General features: G+C 41.4%; 1 protein-coding gene across 1 annotated transcript in view; it reads right to left on the reverse strand.

Moving 5' to 3' along the window:
* Nucleotides 1–816: 816 nt before the first annotated feature.
* STON1 (stonin 1) overlaps nucleotides 817–18,255 on the reverse strand; it is a 54,611-nt gene continuing 37,172 nt past the window's right edge. The window contains exons 2-4 of the mRNA XM_079941082.1: nucleotides 15,209–17,170; nucleotides 7,770–7,972; nucleotides 817–5,249 (exon numbers count right to left, since the gene is read on the reverse strand). Coding sequence (XP_079797208.1) covers nucleotides 5,175–5,249; nucleotides 7,770–7,972; nucleotides 15,209–17,123 — 2,193 coding nt within the window. The 5' untranslated portion in view covers nucleotides 17,124–17,170 and the 3' untranslated portion in view covers nucleotides 817–5,174. The remainder of the gene's footprint in view (nucleotides 5,250–7,769; nucleotides 7,973–15,208; nucleotides 17,171–18,255) is intronic.

Raw genomic sequence — 18,255 nt, forward strand, 5'->3', positions numbered from 1 at the left:
TAGATTCATTGTAATATGTTATACATCTTTCAAAGTAAGCAGATTTAGAGTTCATTAATTCTCATCAGAAAAAGTTTGTTTGAAATGTGTTGAGAAGAAAGGCACTATTTTTCTATCTCTTTAGTACTTACAAATGTTTAGAGATAAGTATGGTATTTAAATCTTCGGGATGTGTAAAATTGTATTTAACAGCCTTTTTAGACAAGGCATTAGGAATACTTTAGAGTGTTTGTCTATTGCATTAATTTTAATTATACTCCACTGGATTCACAGTGCTTTGAAAATGCTTTACAAAATGCCCCCAAGATCTTTTATTAATCATAATACAAGCACCATCAAATTCAAACGCTGTTTCTCATTCTGGGTAGCAGCAGCTTGCCTGCGAGCGCCCTCTTCTGTTTCAAGATAATACCGCAAATTGTATTACAGGGAATTCACAGCAATTCTGGATAGTACAAAAATGGGCTTTTCAGGAAAATGTCCACACACACAATCATATTATTTAAATATGTTATCCTCCCACCTGAGGTTTGTACGGCTCTTCTGGAGCAGATAGATGAGGCGAAGATGAGGGAAATGTTGCAGCCCCCGAAGTATAGTGGTGATTTGCATTTCTTCCCTAGGCAGTCTCATAGAAATGAACTTTAATCTTTAAAAAAAAAAAGGGGCAACTCGTCTAATCTGTTCTCCTTACAGACAGGACATGATTTTAAGGCATAAAATCACCTGGAGCTTTTATCTAAGGTAGTTTTTGTAACTCACCTATTTGCTTTCTGGCTAGCAATTCTGTCTTGCTTTAAAAATTGACAAATTCGTATTTAGATGCCAGGTCTAAGCAGGATCTTATTAACAATTATAGCAAAAATATTTTGTTTCAGTATAAACTGGGGAAATATGCAGGCGATCAGGTTGAGCGCCATGGAATTGCCATCAAGAATGGTTAAATATTGTCAATTTCACATGGTTCAATTAAATACCTTGTCCGTCCTGTCAATTTAATAGCCTTGTCCGTTAGGACCCTGGGTAAGAGCACAAAAGGTCCTGGGAGTAGAGTAGCTGCTGAGAATGGGGAGGGGCTGGAAGAGACCCAGCAAAATGTAGTGAAATCACCTTGTGTCTACGCAAAGGGGGGGGGCGAGTCTAGGTGAAGTTGAGACAAAACAGGAAATAAATGATTGATGGAATTTGAGAACTTTTGTTATAAATAGGATTGGTTTATGTTACTTAATCTTTTTGTTGTTCCTGCCCAATGAGAATCAAGCCCTGTTAATTTCAGTAGTGGCTGAAACAGTTCCAAATGATCTGGCCTCTATGAAGTTCCATTTCCTGATGCAGTTTTGAAATTTAACTTTAATATAGCTAGATAAGAATTGAATTCCAACACATGGCAGCTTCCTCATGCAAAGGGCGGGTGGAGAGGTTGTTAGGTTGGTTTTTATTAGAGCTGATTTATCGTCATATCTTTAATGCCCCCCCAAAACACACACACTTTATCTGAAATAGATTCTGTAAAATTGCAAAAAAATAATTTTCTAAACTTAAAAAAATTTCTTTACATGCACATCATTTCCAGTTGCCAAAGTTTGAAAGTTCCTTAGAATTCTCCTGGTGATAAAGTTCGTCCCGTTGGGAAGAATTGTGAAAGACTAACTAGTTCATTTATCCAGGTTATCAACACCTTCATTGTCTTTGAGTTATTTTACAACTCTGTAAATTTTAGAAAACTGATAATAACGTACATGATCTTTGTCCATACAAATGCAAATTAATTAGGGGAAATTGATTATTGATATTGGCCTATGGATAGATCCATTTTGCATCTATTTGTAAATTCTTTTCAGAATTCCTTATTTCCTGTACATGTCTCTCTGCTCTTTGAATTCTCCTTAGAACCACTTGTAACATCTTACCAGTTCCCGTGTTAGTTAATGAGTTAAGTAAGATCTTGGGCATCTACTCATATCATTTATGAGAGTAATGATTATATCCTCTTTTAAAAATCATCCTTTAACATCACAGATTGTAGTTTGATTGTGTTATTTTTCCAGGATGTGCCAAGACGCCATGTACGCTGAGTCCTTAATAGTGAAGCAGGTATACATTTGCCTGACAGAGTCAATTGGTTAAGGTTATTGAAATTGATTTCATACCTTAAAAAAAATTGCTCCAGACCTTGCAAAAGAAGATATAAGTCCATTGCACAGCAAGAATCATTTGAAATACATCTTTAATTTTAAAAAATCTATATGCAATCTACAAAATATTTTGTTACATGATTATTAAGGCTCAATCTGTTTTATATCTGTATTGATGACATAAAATCATATTTTGAATAAGATATAATAATACTTAGTCATTATCAAGGAAGGCCTTCTGACATAATTTATAAGAGAAGAAGGGCTATATCGAAAGCACAGACCCAGAATGAAGGGAACTAAAACCCTAGAACTGTTTAATATATAAATCAGGTCAAAAAATGCCAGCCTTTATTTATGCTAGGAAGGGTTTTTTTCCATACTTTTTTTAATGGATAAACTATTTCTATCCCCATAAAAAAAGGAAATGTCCTTAAATTCAGATCTGTAAATTGATCAGGTAACCATCAAGCCATGAATGCATTTACGCGGCTAATACGATCCTTTGACTGGTAAGGCAACCAGACCAAACCAATTAGAGCAGAACAATTCATCCCAAACTGGCCCACTCCTTGGAAGTCTGCCATTGTGTCAATTAAACAAATGACCCCAAGGGGGTCAAACTCATAAAGCATTGATCTAAATTACCTAAATTAAAATGCTAGAAAGGAGTAGTTCCTCCTTCATTCACTTCCTTCCTCCATTCCCTACTTTAAAAGCAGGAGTTTTTATTGTTGTTGTTTTGAAGATCATCATTTACTTTCTGGCAAAGGAGATTCTACTTCTTAATTGGTAAGTCTAAGTGGACCCTACCTGAGTTTTCACTTAGAGCATCAGGATCACATTTGACCTTCCGCCATTTCTGAGGTCAGAAGAATTGTATTAAAAAGCCTCTCCACCTGACACAGAATGTTAATTTAACATTAAGTAATGAATATTTAAGGATCCTAATAGATGTGCAAATGAACACTTATGCTGCAGCACCCCGCTGTTCCTGCCATCAACCTCTGCATTGCTGCAGAAACTCACTTGGGCTTCAGTCAGCCTTTTGTTACATTTCCAGCACTGAATCTTGAGACGTTCCTGAAGGCTGAAGGGCTGGTGAATAAATGACCCCAGCAGTGAGGTACCCACACATACTGGCAACCTGTGAAGCCTAAGGAGTGATTAATTGAACCCTGTGCTGAAATTACGTTGAGGTGTAAATATTCATCAAGTTCATCTGAATCAGACTCTGAGTTCTTTATGGGCAGGACGCCATGAAACAGATCTGCAAGGACCAGCAGTAATTAACCCAGCTACCGTCCCTGGTATCGTGGAGCAGCATCAGGTTCAGCCCGCCTCCATATTTGTTCTGAGCAGATTGAAGTCACTCCAGAATGTGCCACACCAGATGATGAGGCCGGATGGTGGAATTTTTTTTAAATGACGCGCACATAGATTTGCCCTCCTATACATCAACAGTGAGTCTCAAGCATATGATATTATGAGCAATACATCAGCTGAAGTTAAAAAGAGCAATAACAATTCATTTTAACAGTCAACTTTTGCATTCTTTGCCTTTACAGTAAAATAATGAAAAGCATTAAATCTGCTGATTGATACAGATCATAAATGTTTGTTTTATAAAATCTGCATTTCTTAACAGATTAAAATGAATGTAATGTAACATTAAATAAAATGTATGAGACAAACTCTGTGGGCCAACAAATAATGTTGTTTGGAAGAACGCTATTATATCAGTTTTGACTCAAAACAAATCTAGTAAATAAAGAAAAATACCCACTAATCATATTTAAGGATCAACATAAATTGAAGGTACATTAATACCACATGTTTTTTCCACGTGTTTTTCTGACTAAAAAAATAACTAGAATATAGATTTCCTAAATTTAAAAGTCTGACCTTTCACTATAAACACTGAAAGGAAATTATAAACAGAATTATAACTGCTAATGCCATTGGCTTTTCGTTAAAAAACAAACATTTACCTGGCTTTGAATAGAAATATCACTTCTTAGAAATGTAGATAAAATAATCTAGTGTCTTTCACTTCGCTCATCTTTTAAAGAAAATTACTCTAAATTAAGCAGAATTAGCATAAATAGCATGATAGCAGAGCTAACATAAAATAATCATAATACGATTTAGACTTCTACTCAAGAGAAGCTTGTGTTAATTACAAAAAAAAATACTTTATCAAAATACATTCTTAGAGTCTGCACTTCTGGGAAACAATATTCATGAACTTTAAAAATTCATTTTTAACATACATAAATATTTTAACTAGTGTCCAATACTGGGATTCCATTTTGAAAGGAATCTCTCCAAGCAAAGGGCAATATGTCTTAGTGATTTGTACTGAAATATGTATATCAACAGAACTAGCTTCTTTGCAGCACACATCAGAATACAAATGTATTTTGAAAATAATGATACCGTGGGTGAAAGACAGGTACCAAATACAGCTGATGGTTACTCACCAGTGTGGTAACAGGACAGGAAGATAAATAATTCAGAGTCAGAGATAGTCCCACATCTCCATGTTAGCCTGTGGTTTCAACATCATCCTACAACTAACCACGTTTCAGACAAGAGCAAGAGGGAAAGTTAAGTACTTCGGTTTACGTCTCCTCTGATTGCCTCGTCCTCTAGTACTAGTGCTAGCGCAATAAGAAGAGGTAGGGGCTGGAGGATAATAACTATGGCCCCAGGTAACCCAGAGGGCAAAACAATCAGCCACCAAGCAATCAAAACTCAAAAATGCTTTGGCCAAGTGGCTGTCAGGTCACAATAAGAGCGCCTCTGAGTTTCACTAGGAAACAAAAACATCATGAAAATTATAGACACATTTTAGATCACACCCCCAGGGCACAAACATATCAAAAGCATAAAGTACAGACGGTTCGGTTGCAGGTCTAACTTCTCTAAACGTAACCACTGGACCTGTCATTTCCACTCTACAGTAGCAGAACTTTGTGTGGTTTCTGTGAATTGCGTATTTGGAAAGTGGGTCGTCATCACTGACTCTTGCTACTCCTACTGAGTTACGCAGTCACCAGCTTTATCTGGGTCTTCTCCATCGATTTTAATCCACTTCTTTTCTATTTCAACCTGTCATGCAAAAGCAAAACAGGGGCAGCATTAACAAATGCAACACAGCACAACATCTCTTCAGTCCTCGTTTGTAAATGAGGCAAGGACTCTAGCCACCTCATCCTTTGGACACAAACACAGCCCCTCTATCCGGTCGTGCCCGTTCCCAAGTGAAGCACACTGCTCTCTTTTGGAACAGCAGAGTCTCCCAAATCCTTCCCTTCTAGGGTCAGATCTGGAAGAGGACAAACTTTCTTCCAAGTCAGACACAGGTTTTATAAAATGTATACGGACTACATATACTGATAAGACATTTACAAATCTGGCTAGACATGCGATCAAAGATGCCCCCGAGTATCATATATCCAGCCTCTGGCCCACCTGAGATTTAGAGCACACCCAAAATCATCTCTCTAACTAAAACTAGTTTACAACAGTAAACAGCTGGGCCAAACCATCTGCCTGCCCCTCTTCTTCTTCATCTCACCTCAAACTTCCTCACAGAGGCCCTCCAGGACCACTCTAGATAAGGAAGCCCTCCATCCCTCTCTATCCTGTGACCCTCTTTTACTCTCTTCTTAGAATTTGTCACTACTTAAAATTATGTTATTTGCTTGTTTACTAATTATTTTTTGTTCCACCACTAGAAGGTAGGGTTTATGAGAACAGGGGGTGGTCTTTTGTTCACCTTTGTATTCCCAGCATCTACGGCAGCAGCTGGCGCTTTGAAACTGCTCAATAAATACTTATTAAATGGAAGATAACATTTTGAAACTGACTGCCACCCATGCTATTAAAGCTAAAGAGACTTTGGTATATAATTGTGAGCGGTCCTCTACAACTATGTGAAACTGGTACATCCCACGAACAGCAAACAGTATAAATGACATCTCCATGAGCACCTGACACACATTTCAGTCACACACAATACTTAGATGCCTAGTGTTACAGGTCAGGTTCCCCAAGAAGCAGATGCTGAGGTGGAGACTGATGTGCAGAAAGTTTACTGGGGAGGGCTGCCGGGGAGGACACCTGACAAGGAGGGGAGGGAAGGGAGCAGAACAGGAAGAGGGAGAAGTCGGGCCGCAAAGCAGTCCCAGTAAAGGCTTCAGCCGATTCCCAGGGAGGGCTGAAGCTACGAAGGCCCTGCAGGGTTATTCCAACTTGAGGTAAAAGGGTCTTTAGACCCCTAATCCACCAGTTACTGGACACAGGCTGCCCCAGGAAGGGGGCATGACCTGGAGCATGGCATCCTTCTTCATCCAGGGCAATTCCCAGCTGCCGAGGGAATAAGTCCTTCAGTCCTGAAGGGGCTGCACAGAACAGCGCCCATTCATCATTCATTTTACCAATAGAATAAAAATCACCAGACCCAAACTTACAGGCTTCTGAACAGATAGTCCAAAATAAAGAAAAATCCAGACTTGGTTACTATATTATAGAACCACCAGTTGATGCTAATGATGACTTATATAATCACACCATTTCAAGATACTATGGGGGACTTCCCTTTGCGGCACAGTAGTTAAGAATCTGCCTGCCCATGCAGGGGACATGGGTTTGAGCCGTGGTCCGGGAAGATCCCACATGCCACGGAGCAACTAAGCCCGTGCGCCACAACTACTGAGCCTGCGCTCTAGAGCCCGCGAGCCATAACTACTGAGCCCGCGGGCCTAGAGGCTGTGCTCCGCAACAAGAGAAGCCACCACAGTGAGAAGCCTGCACACTGCAACGAAGAGTAGCCCCTGCTCAACGCAACTCGAGAAAGCCAGCGCACAGCAACAAAGACCCAACACAGCCAAAAATAAATTAATTAATTAAAAAAAAAGACACTATTGGAAATGTGTGGCAGAGGTTATCTCTATATCTAAGTCTGAAGATGAGAAGGAAAAGCAAGTTTAGGAACAAACTTGTGCAAGTGTATGTCACTCCTTAATTCATCTGGCGCAAGAATGCAGATGAGCTGATGGTGAACATTTAAAATTGTGGTGATAGAGTAACTCAGTATTTCCCAAAGACTGCTCCACAGAATACTATTCCAGAAGATATTGATAGGTGTTTTACAGGAGACAAGATTCCATAATTGATGAGTTGGGAGAAACTGAGTTAAGTTTAACAAGTTTCCTTATTGCAGAACTTCTCAGAGCCTTTGTTCAACATTAATTTAGTGTACGATGTTCCCCAACTTATTTTTTTCTTGGATCATTATAGGGGACATATGTTCCATAGAACACACCTTGGGAAATGCTGTTCTAACAAAATCTTTATTATAAATATGCTTCTGGAATGTGAACTTATTTTTAATGCCCTATTTTTCATTGAGAGCTGAGTTAAATACACAGCACTGTGTCCTCAGGCTTCCAATATTCTCTAGAACTGAGGGGAAGAACTAGGCTCACTGGTGACCATCACTCTTTTCTAGGTCAAATACACACATACACACACACAGTCACTTAACAGGGCAAAGCAAATATCTAAAGCCAAATCAGGTCAAAGCTTCGGAAGCCCCAACCTGAACTCAAGGGCTTCGGGATGTACCTGGATGTTGTAGCAGGCTCGCTGATGAACATGTTTCTGTGGCTGGATATCACTCTCCACCCCCAGAGACCTGACCTCTGTCCTTGAGGCACAGGTGTCAAGAATCCCAAACTGAACAGTAGCAAATGGATACCAATCAGAGGGAATTTCTTGGTCTGATCCGAGTTCTAGTTTGTATGACAAACAATGGGGATGATCAGGACCTTGAAGAAAAAAATCAAATGGTCAGTCAAAGTATTTCAACGGCCATTGAACATTTCTCTTGAGCATAAGAGGCATGTAACCCTCTCTTTAATAAGCATTTCCATTAGCACTATGGTTGTGTGAATTCCATTAAACGACATACCATCAAAATTCACAATTTTGCACTAACTGGAGGGAAGTCTACCTGCATTTTTTAAGTACTAGCTTTGAAGTAAGTACAACTTTATCATTATATAGTTATATATGTTAACTCCCAAAATGTTTTCAATGAGAAGTATGCTGTTTCTTTTTTAAAAAAGAAAGTTTAATATTTCATTTAATTATTCAAATAAAACAATGACCAACAATACAGCGATCCGAAAAATTTAGAATTATATCAAGTTCATATGTGAGTGCCTTATACTGGGTGATTCTAATTCAGAATAATAAAAGTATGCTAAGTTTTTTAAATTAAAAGGTGAGTAATATTTATATTAAGCATCATTATTTGGCTATAATGTGCATAAGATCTGTAAAGAGAGAAAACTTTCTTTAAGTAGACTGAATAAGATCTTACAGTAATTCTTAATTTATTCATTTTCTTACCACTCTATTTATTGATAGATAATGCAAAGGTAAATTTCAGCCTAAATTAGGTCACATTATAAAGAATTATGATTTTTTAAAAAGTTAAACTTAATGGATTTTTTTACATTTCAGAAAATATTCTAGGCCAAGAATTCTTTTTTTAGTAGAATGGATTATTTTTTAGTACACTAATTCCCACTCACCCTCCTTAAAGCTTTGACTGGAACAAATGTACCGTGTAAATATGGGCATACTGACTTTCAGTGTTTCAATGCAATATCTCTTTTCACTTCACTTTGCCATATATTGAGCATCTACTCTATGCCAAGCCAGGCCCTGTGCCAGACCTAGGGATATCAGATATACACAAAAGCTTTAAGAGGGGTCAGGTACTGTGTGTGTGTGTTTATGTGTGTGTGTTACAATGGAGTAAAAAATATTTTCAACGTAACCACTATAGTAACTCTATAAATGTTCCATGATTCTGTTCCTTTAGTCCACAGCATCTACATATCCCATGCAGCTATCTTTACTTAAACTAAATGTATGAGATGACAATAATTTCAAAAGCCAGATTAAATTACTATACCACTGACACGACTCAAGAAAGAAAATTTCCATCAGAATATAGCGTTAGGCACAAAAACAAGAGTTTAAAGGATTTCACTTAATTCTTAAAAGATAAATTGCCTTTCATTCCTTACAACCTGTTTCTTGTAGAGAGACTAATAGAATTCTAAGGCTGTAAAAGGCCTTGAGAACTCATCCATCAATTAACCAACAGATGCTCATTAGCATTTCCTCTCACTTGTAGGGCAGGACAACAGCGGCCTCAGAGGTGCTCTAAGCTACCCAGATCACTGCAGGCAAGTGATAACTTTATTCACACACACACAAAGCCAGGGGAGAGTCCACAATCCATTAGCCTTTCTGGCCTTCTGTCTGCAGGATACATAAGTTTATTTAAACTTAATTCAGGCAGTCTTCAGTCCTTTATGGCATAGTGGTTAAGCATATGAACACTGGACTCAGATGGCCCAGGGTCAGATCCCAGCTCTGCTACTTAAAAGGTGGGTGACCCTTGGCAAGTTATTTGATCTCTCTGAGCCTCAGTTTCCCCAACTGAAAATGGGGGTGATGATGATGATAACAACACAAACCTTATGGGACTGCTGTGAGGATTAAACAAGCTAGTTGGCACACATAAGAGCTCTAGGGACGTGGTATACTATAGTGGTATAGATAGAAGTGCACAGTGCTATTCTATTACAAATTCAGTATTGTTATTTAATTACCATAATTTTGCTAATGAAAGCACCATGAATTCTACCCTTGTAGAGCTGAAAATGATATTGGAGATGATCTAATTGATATTAGATGTGAATACTGATATTCACATTTTAAAGAGAAACTCTTTTGGAACTTTTGCAATGAAAATCACCCAAGCTGAAGACCTAGTACTCCAAAAATGGGTTTAGAAACAAAACCTTTCTACCCCCTTTTCTAAAAAACTGGTAAAAGGAGAACGTTTTTCCTTTCAAGTTTTCTGGCATATTTTTCCTGGCTTTTAAAACTCTAAATACTCTACAATGTTTAATAACTCACACTCCCTTTGGACTTTGATATCCATGAAGAGCAGTATCATGTCCGTCCTTAGCACAAGCCTGGCACATTAGGGGCTCAAAGGATATTTGTGGAATTTACAAGTGAATGCACAAAAGATAGAGGAAAATCATGTTCTTTATCTCAGTACTGACCACCAGGGGGCACTCTCGGGCTTCGGTAATTAGTCCCTCATCACTTTCTAAGGACCAGGAATGCAAATCACGAAATCTATTTAGGTCTAGTAGATACCGGGTCCCTCTTGAACCAAAATATTTCACACGTGAAACTGAATTGGTGACAGCTGGAGGGAATGAATGGTAGAAGGATGACACAAGTAGTGGAGGAGGAGAGAACAACCAATGTGCTGAAGAGAAAGCAAAGAAAAAAGTAAAGGCGAGTCATATTTAAAAATTGGTTAAAACTGGGAAAGTGGAGATAGATACATTTGTTAACTGACCCTCCACCATGCTCACTTCTCTTTCTAATTCTACGCTACCATATGTACCCTCTATGACTAATCGGTGTTTTCAAATGTCCTCATTCTCTTCTCCCTCTCCTTCCTCCCTTTTCCTCTCTCTCCCTCCCCCTCCTTTTCCACCACCTTCTCTTCCTCCTTCTCCCCCCTCCTCCTCCTCTTTCCCACCCCCAGCAAAATCTGTGCACAAGAAACTGTCCTCTGTTGTCATTCACACCTTAGCCTGAATGAACTATCTGGGGCCAACCTTTGTTGTAAAACGAAAGGCTCACCCACTGTTAAAGGAATATTAAGCATCGATGTGCTGGTAGAAGAGACATTTAAGGAGCCAGCATCCCTTCCCACCTCCCCTGATATCACATGTAAGTTATTTCACCAATAGGAAAATTCAATTCCGATCTCAAAAATCCCCAGGAAAGGGGCATAAATTTTTTTTTAATTAGTACATATACTTCATACATTTTTTTTCATACATTTTTTTAGTTTCCTTTCTAAAAAAAATTTTTTTTTCTAACAGGTTTTTCAGAAACTAGCTTGAAAGGGTAACGTTTTAAAGACCCTCTTTTAAAATCCTCTGTTCTCTAAATGCCCAAGTGATTTTAAAATCATATAGAAACATCGAGATGCTCTAAGTCCTTGCTCCTCTACGTGAGGTCCATGGCCAGCCGCGCTGGCATCACTGGAGCACGTGTGGGTGGCACAGTATTGGGGAGCCCCACCTGCTGATTCAGAGTCCACATTTTAACAAGGTGATTCATATGCACACAAAAGTTTGAGAAGCACTGCCTTAGGATAAAGATTTCCTCTCTGCCCCAACCTTACTCTTTCTATGCTTCTTCTCAGGAAGCAAAATGCCAGGCAGCCTCTTACTCTTCGCATTATCCTCCCCCAGCCCCTATCGTGGAGAAGCCTCGGCGACAGGGCCACGTGATCCCAGAAGTGTCTGGGCCCCAGCCTGGCTCAGAGCTGCCCCCTGCCCCCTCCCCCAGACTCCACCAGACACAGCCTCACTGCCTTTTCCCGGGCCTCCTCTTGGTGCACAGACCTGATTTGAACAAAGCAGCTTTATCCCAAAGAATCTGGTCAGTGAATTCTCACCACGTAATTGTCTGGAATGCTCACATTCTGTGTGAGCCTGGTGCTATGACAGTCTTCCACAAATATTCCCAAAGGCCAAGGCCAAGTCCAGCCAGCCTCTCTGGGAATGCACACTCTTCGAATTGTTCTCAGTGAGCTCAACTGCTGGTAAATATGGATGGGAGGGCAATAACAGGGCTCTAGAAGACACAGGGATACACAGCAGGGAGGAGTGATGTCTAGGAGGCCATGACAGGTCTCCCAGGAGAGGTACGAGGCCAGCTGCATGGGAGAGCCTCTTACAAGCACCAATAGCTGGGCCTCACCCTGGGAGTCTGATTGGTAGGGATGAGGCCTAAATATGGGTATTTTAAATATTAAAGCTCTAATGATTTTAAGGACTCTTAACATGCAGCCAGGGCTGGGAAACAGATTTTAAAAGGAGGAGAGGCTATCTCAGCTAATGGCACCATCGCCCACCCGGACCTCCTCCCAGCCCCTCCCTTTCCCCCAGGCCCACAGACCACTGTCACTGTCTCGAGGTCACCTCTTCTGAATTCGCTCACCCACCGCTCACCTCTGTCTCAGTGCTCCCACTGCCCTCCACCTTGGTCAACCTCTCTCCCCTCCTACCAGCCTCCCTGTACTATAATCTACTCCTGAATCTTTCCTCTGCAACGTACGCCTGACTTTCTAAAACAAGGTAGGATTCTGTCACAGTCATGCCTGAAAACATTCCTGAGGCCCTGCTGACAAACTCCACACCCCACAGCCTGGCTCACGACCCTCCTGGCAGGCTGGTTTCTTCTCCAACTACCCCCTCGGCCCCATAACTCAGGTAAGGTCCCCCACCGACACGCCTGTGTTTCTGCTGTTCCTATTCACTGATTCTCACAGGCCAAGCTGAAGCAGAGCCTTCCCTACTGCCCCCTGCAGTTGATGACTCCTTCCTCTGGGATCCCTATTAGATAACGTCTGTACCTGTTCCAGAAGAGAAGAGAGCAGATTTCCACAGCTCATTTGGATAGCTGCTTCCGCGTCTGCCTCGCCTACTAGACTTATGTTTCCAGACAGCAGGGATCATGTTTGCATCTGTATCCCCCAAGCACCCAGCACGGAGCCTGTACCTAGAGGAAATTCAGTGGGTGTTTGTGGAATGGACGTGTGAATGAGTGAGCCCTCTTACTAACCTCTTGTTGACTGAATCAATTAACTCTACCATTAATTCTGAGAAAATGCACTGTTCTGAACAGGAACATTTTCACAAGAAGCTTTGTATGTTGTTCTCCTTCCAAAATTAGAAAAGAATGATTGGTACAGGTTCTCAGTTGAAAAAAAAAAAGGCGTGGTTGCCCCGGAGGGTCTAGCTGGAGTGCCTGCTCCGAGGCAGAGCAGCTGGAGTGGGCTCATTGCGAACCTGTCCCCCTGGCCCGCTGACCCCAGCTGGACAAGCCAGCAGGCTGAGCCCTCTGTGCTCCTCTCTCAGAGGCATAAGCATTGCTGCAAATCCAGGCAAAAGGTGCACCTGACCTTTTGTTCTGGGCCCAGTGACCATCCCTAGGACCAAAGGAGAACAGGAGTCAGGTTATCACCCAGACCTCAGAGGACATCTGTGGACCAAGGAGGTTACGGTTCGCGTTCCAGCCTACCTCCCCCTTTCCCTCTGTGTTCAGCAAAATAAAAGGCAACGATATTCTGATTTTTAGAACGTCTCTCACCTAAAAGGCAGCACACATAACTTTGAGAACAGATCCCTTGGAACCACACACTCAAAACCTCAAAATCTGTTTCCCTGGGGGGGAAGACAATCTGAGAATGGTTTGAACTTGCTCCTCCAGCAACGTTATCAAGAAGGCAGGAAGCATTACCGCTGTGGATGATATCCTGGAAGATATTCCCATCATGCTGGAGTTGACCAAGAGGTACCGTTAGAGGCCACGCCTGTGACCACGCTATCCTATCACTGCCTCTCCCCGCCCTGGGCCTGGGCTCTCCTGGCTGTTCCTTGGGACTAGAAGGTAACCACCAACTACTGTGAGTCAGGAGGACACGGTGGAGGGGAATTTGGCATGAATGGAGAAAAGCAGGGAGTGTCAGGAAAGGCTACTGAATGGGGGCTTCCCTTCAGCACAGGGGCCTAGGGCTCCTCAGATGCCAGCTGTGTCTCTCACCTGCTGGGCCCTGTCTGTAGCTCAAGATACAATCAGTTGACAGATGTTAAGCCAGAAAACTGCAGGGCACAGAGAAGGTGGCATGCTGCCCCTTAGGTCCACCGTAGTCTGGGGCTAGCTCTTCCGGCCCCAAAACAACACGAGACATGCAGAGCAGTTTCCCTCAACCTGGGTCATACATTAGGTTCACCTGGGGAGCTCTCAAAACATATGGGTGCCTGGGGCCCTCCCCCAGAGGTTCTGATTTAATTGGCATAGAGTAGAGCTTAAACATCAAGGTTATTTAAAAGCTCTCAGGCTATTCTGACGGCCAGTTTTGAGAAACACTGCTGTAGGTCCACCCTGAATAAAAATGCTTCCTCCGCAGTCCACGGCGTGGAGGGCCCTAGGATGTAATTAAATTCCCCTGAAGGATTAGACCAGATGTGAGCTATTTGGAAACAGGGATCAATCTTACTTCTCTTTAGCCCCAGCACCTGATGTGGCACTTGGAATACAGTAAGTGCTCAATAAAGGTTTGCCTAAATGATGAATGCATCAACTCAGATGCCCCAAATCTGCCCCCAACTTAGCTCCACAGCCCAGCGTTCTGCCAGAAGTAACTGAACTAAAACAGGCAGCAGCCCTACCTTCAAATTTTGCTTTTTTGCTTTATTATGTTACACCCACTACTAACTTACTACTTTAAAATAAATGCAGTACTAGGGCTGTCTCTTCAAAGTTCTAAGCTTCTAGATTCATTGTTTGCCTTACAAAATAAAAAAATGTAACTGAATTTTAATGCTTAATTAAAATTAAAACAACCTGTCAAGATGGTCAAATTGGTCAATTCAGCAAAAGAAATTAACTTGGGTGAAAATGAAAGGTAGTCTTATTTCAAGAAGCAGGGAACAAACCCTAAGGAGGAAGTGGTACTGGCTGAGAACACAAAAAAGTTCAGGTATGTTCAAGGATGACAGATCTTAAAAGGTCAGTTAGGGAATCTAAGCTATATGAACAATAATTTTAATATCTGAGGCTGACGGTTGATGTCAAGAAGTCCAACTAGAAATTTTCCCTCGGTACCACCATCCAAAATAAAATCCTAGCCTCGGATGGTATTTCTTATGATACCTTAAAAAAATGTTAGGCTAAACTTATCTGGTAGAAATAGGCATAAGGGGACACAATAAACCAGCTGTTTGACTAAATGTTCCATCTCCCACCCAGCGATGTAAGCATGGCCTCAGCTGAATGACGTTACCCCATCTGCCTCAGCCTGGTTTCAACCCAGGGAGGAGGGGGGCGAATACATTTAAGTGATTTCACATGAAAATCAGCTTGGAGTGTTGAATATTTACTTGAATTTTTATCAGGAAGCCGGTCTATCTTCCATACGACGGCCCGGTAGGCACTCTCATATTTTGCTGACCCCACAGTGACCTGTATGACAGGTTCAGATTCAGGTTCATGTAAACTCCCCAGACACGCCCGGCGGTTCATTTTGGCTTTCAGGGACTTCTGCCTCTGGAGGTTCATGGTCCAGAGGGCCTTGATCCACTGCGATGGCACAGGAAAGTGTATCATTATGTTGTCACAGGACCTCAAGGATGGTCTCTGGACCAACGGGGCCATGTTGACAAAGGCCTGAAGCTCCACATACGCCCCCTGGACAACCACTACAGACTTCAGGGAAAAGGGAAGGTCTTCGCCGCTATACAAAGTCTTGAAACGCATCAGCTCAAACCGGCAGGCATCCAGAGGTACGAACTTAATGATTCTTGATTGCTCAAATTCTTGTGCGTTCACACACTTATGGAAATGATAGTCAAGAATATCAATCCCCTTCTTTTCTGGGTCTTTTTCAAAATAGCATTCATTTCGCTTCTGCAGCTCAAGGTCATTCAAGGTTAGAAAGCATTCTGTGTTCCCATTCACAAAGCAGAGGCACCAGATTTGAGTTATCACAGCACTTTCAACCAATTTTCCTTCTTCCTTAGTGATTTTACCCCAAAAGTTGTCCACAATTTCAAGGAAAACTTCTTGTTCCTCATAGTTCTTCTTTGGTTTTGAAACAGCTGGCAGCTTCATCAGCTCCTCCTCCACACTGGTCAGAAAGTCAAGGAAGTCATGGTACTCTGTGGATCCCAACTTCAGCATTTGTTCTATGTCTGGTTCGTGAACTACTTCTGTCTTAGAATGGTATTTCCTTTTTTCTGTGTAAGACACATGTTCGATCTTCACGGTATGGATTTTTCCTGTCACACTGAAGTTCTCAACTTTGGGTTCAGAAAGCCTGCAGTATGGATTGAGCTGTAACTCTTTAAATGGTTTTTCTAACCCCTTCTCATAATACATTTGCAAAATTCCTCCAGGTAAGACTTTTAGAAAAATTGGCCCCCACTGACGGGAAGACATCACGTTCTTCTTCTCAGGAATTCTCAACATGAAAGACCATCCGGCTTTTGGCTGACTCCTGAAGAGCATGTGGGGCACAAAGGAAGAGGCAGCATCTTCAGCATACAGATACTGCGTAGACAAATTTCCAAATGAGTCTTGGTTCTCAGCTGATTGGAGATGTTCAAGTTTCTCACAGATATAGTTGAGTGAACATTGATTTAAGCCTTTTTGATCAATAGGCATCTCTTTGTCTCTTGATGGGACCATCTTTCTGCTTCCTGGAGGGTCAAAGGTGAGCTGGGAAGCACTGCCTTCATCTTTCCAAAATGGACTTGAAAAGGCACAGTCCTCCTGAAAATACTGAAACTGGGGAGTATCACTTTGGAACCCTAGGCTTTCAGCCTGGTGAGGGCTCATTTCATCTGGAAGACCCACTTTGGGAGCTGGATGTATACATGAGTGGTCACTGAGTAAGGAAGCATGGGATAAACAGGTTGGTTTAGTAGGCAATATGGAAGAACCTGCTCCAGGTATAAGTGGACTGTTTGAAGATGATTCTGGAATAGGATAAAGCACATGAGTCCCTGCTTTGGGGATGCCAGGAAAACCTGGGAAGTCTTTGGTAGGTGTAGAAAGAGGAGAGTTACTTGGAGGTCCTGGACTGAAATAAAAGTCTATGATGGGAGAGGAGAGAGGGGTACTGCTGGTGGAGGAATATCCACTGGGAAATTCCTTAGTACCAGAAAGGTTCAGTTTAAGTCCATTTGGCCTACAAATGCCTTGATTCTCCAGAGGGAAATTCTTTGACTTTTGAGAAGACTGAAAAGCAGGGTCATCATCAAATGTGACCCAATTGCCTGGGTTTGTGGAGCACATCTTTGGGATCAGATTGCGGTCTTGCCAATGAATCAGATATGTTGTCTCTGTTAAAGGACAAAGAGAAAATAAGAACATAAAATGAGGGGGAAAAATTCAAGTTACTAGAGGACATTTGTTCTGAGAAACACTTGGATTTAAAAGTATCCAGATTTATAAATTAACTGAGTTTAAAGAAATGCTTAAAAACTGTAACACTTTTAGGGCTTCCCTGGTGGCGCAGTGGTTGGGGGTCCGCCTGCCGATGCAGGGGGTGTGGGTTCGTGCCCCGGTCCGGGAGAATCCCGTGTGCCGCGGGGCAGCTGGGCCCGTGGGCCATGGCCGCTGGGCCTACGCATCCAGAGCGGCGGGAGAGGCCGCAGCAGTGAGAGGCCCGCGTACCGCAAAAAAAAAAAAAAAAAAGCAACTGTAACACTTTTGATGGCTGAATGAATTAAAAAAACAAGATCTAACCATACACTGTTTATAAGAGACCCATTTTAGATTTAAGGACACACATAGACTGAAAGTGAAAAGATGGAAAAAGATATTCTATACAAACAGAAACCAGAAGAGAGGAGGGGTAGCCATGCTAATACAGAACAAAATAGACTTTAAGTCAAAAACTGTCATAAGAGACAAAAAAGGGCATTATATAATGAAAAAAGGGTCAACTCACCAGGAAGATATAACAATTATGAGAATCAGAGCACCCAAATATATGAAGCAAACATTAAAAAACTGAAGGGAGAAAAAGATACCAACACAATAGTAGTAGGAGATTTCAACACAGCAACTTCAATAATGGATAGGACATCCAGATAGAAGATCAATAAGGAAACAGAGGACTTGAACAACAGTATAGATCAAATGAACCTACCAGACATATACAAAATATTCCACACAACAGCATCAGAATACATTCTTCTCAAGCACATGCATAACATTCTTCAGGATAGATCACATGTTAGTTTACAAAAAAAGTCTCAAAAATTTAAGAAGACTGAAATCATATCAAGTATCTTTTCCAACCACAATAGAATGAAACTGAAAATCAACAGCAGAAAAAAACTGAAAAATTTACAGGCATGTGGAAATTAAGCACTACACTCTTCACTAACCAATGGGTCAAAGAAGAAATCGAAAAGGAAAT

This window comes from Stenella coeruleoalba (assembly GCF_951394435.1).
Source record: "Stenella coeruleoalba genome assembly, chromosome: 13".
In the NCBI taxonomy this organism is placed as follows: domain Eukaryota; kingdom Metazoa; phylum Chordata; class Mammalia; order Artiodactyla; family Delphinidae; genus Stenella; species Stenella coeruleoalba.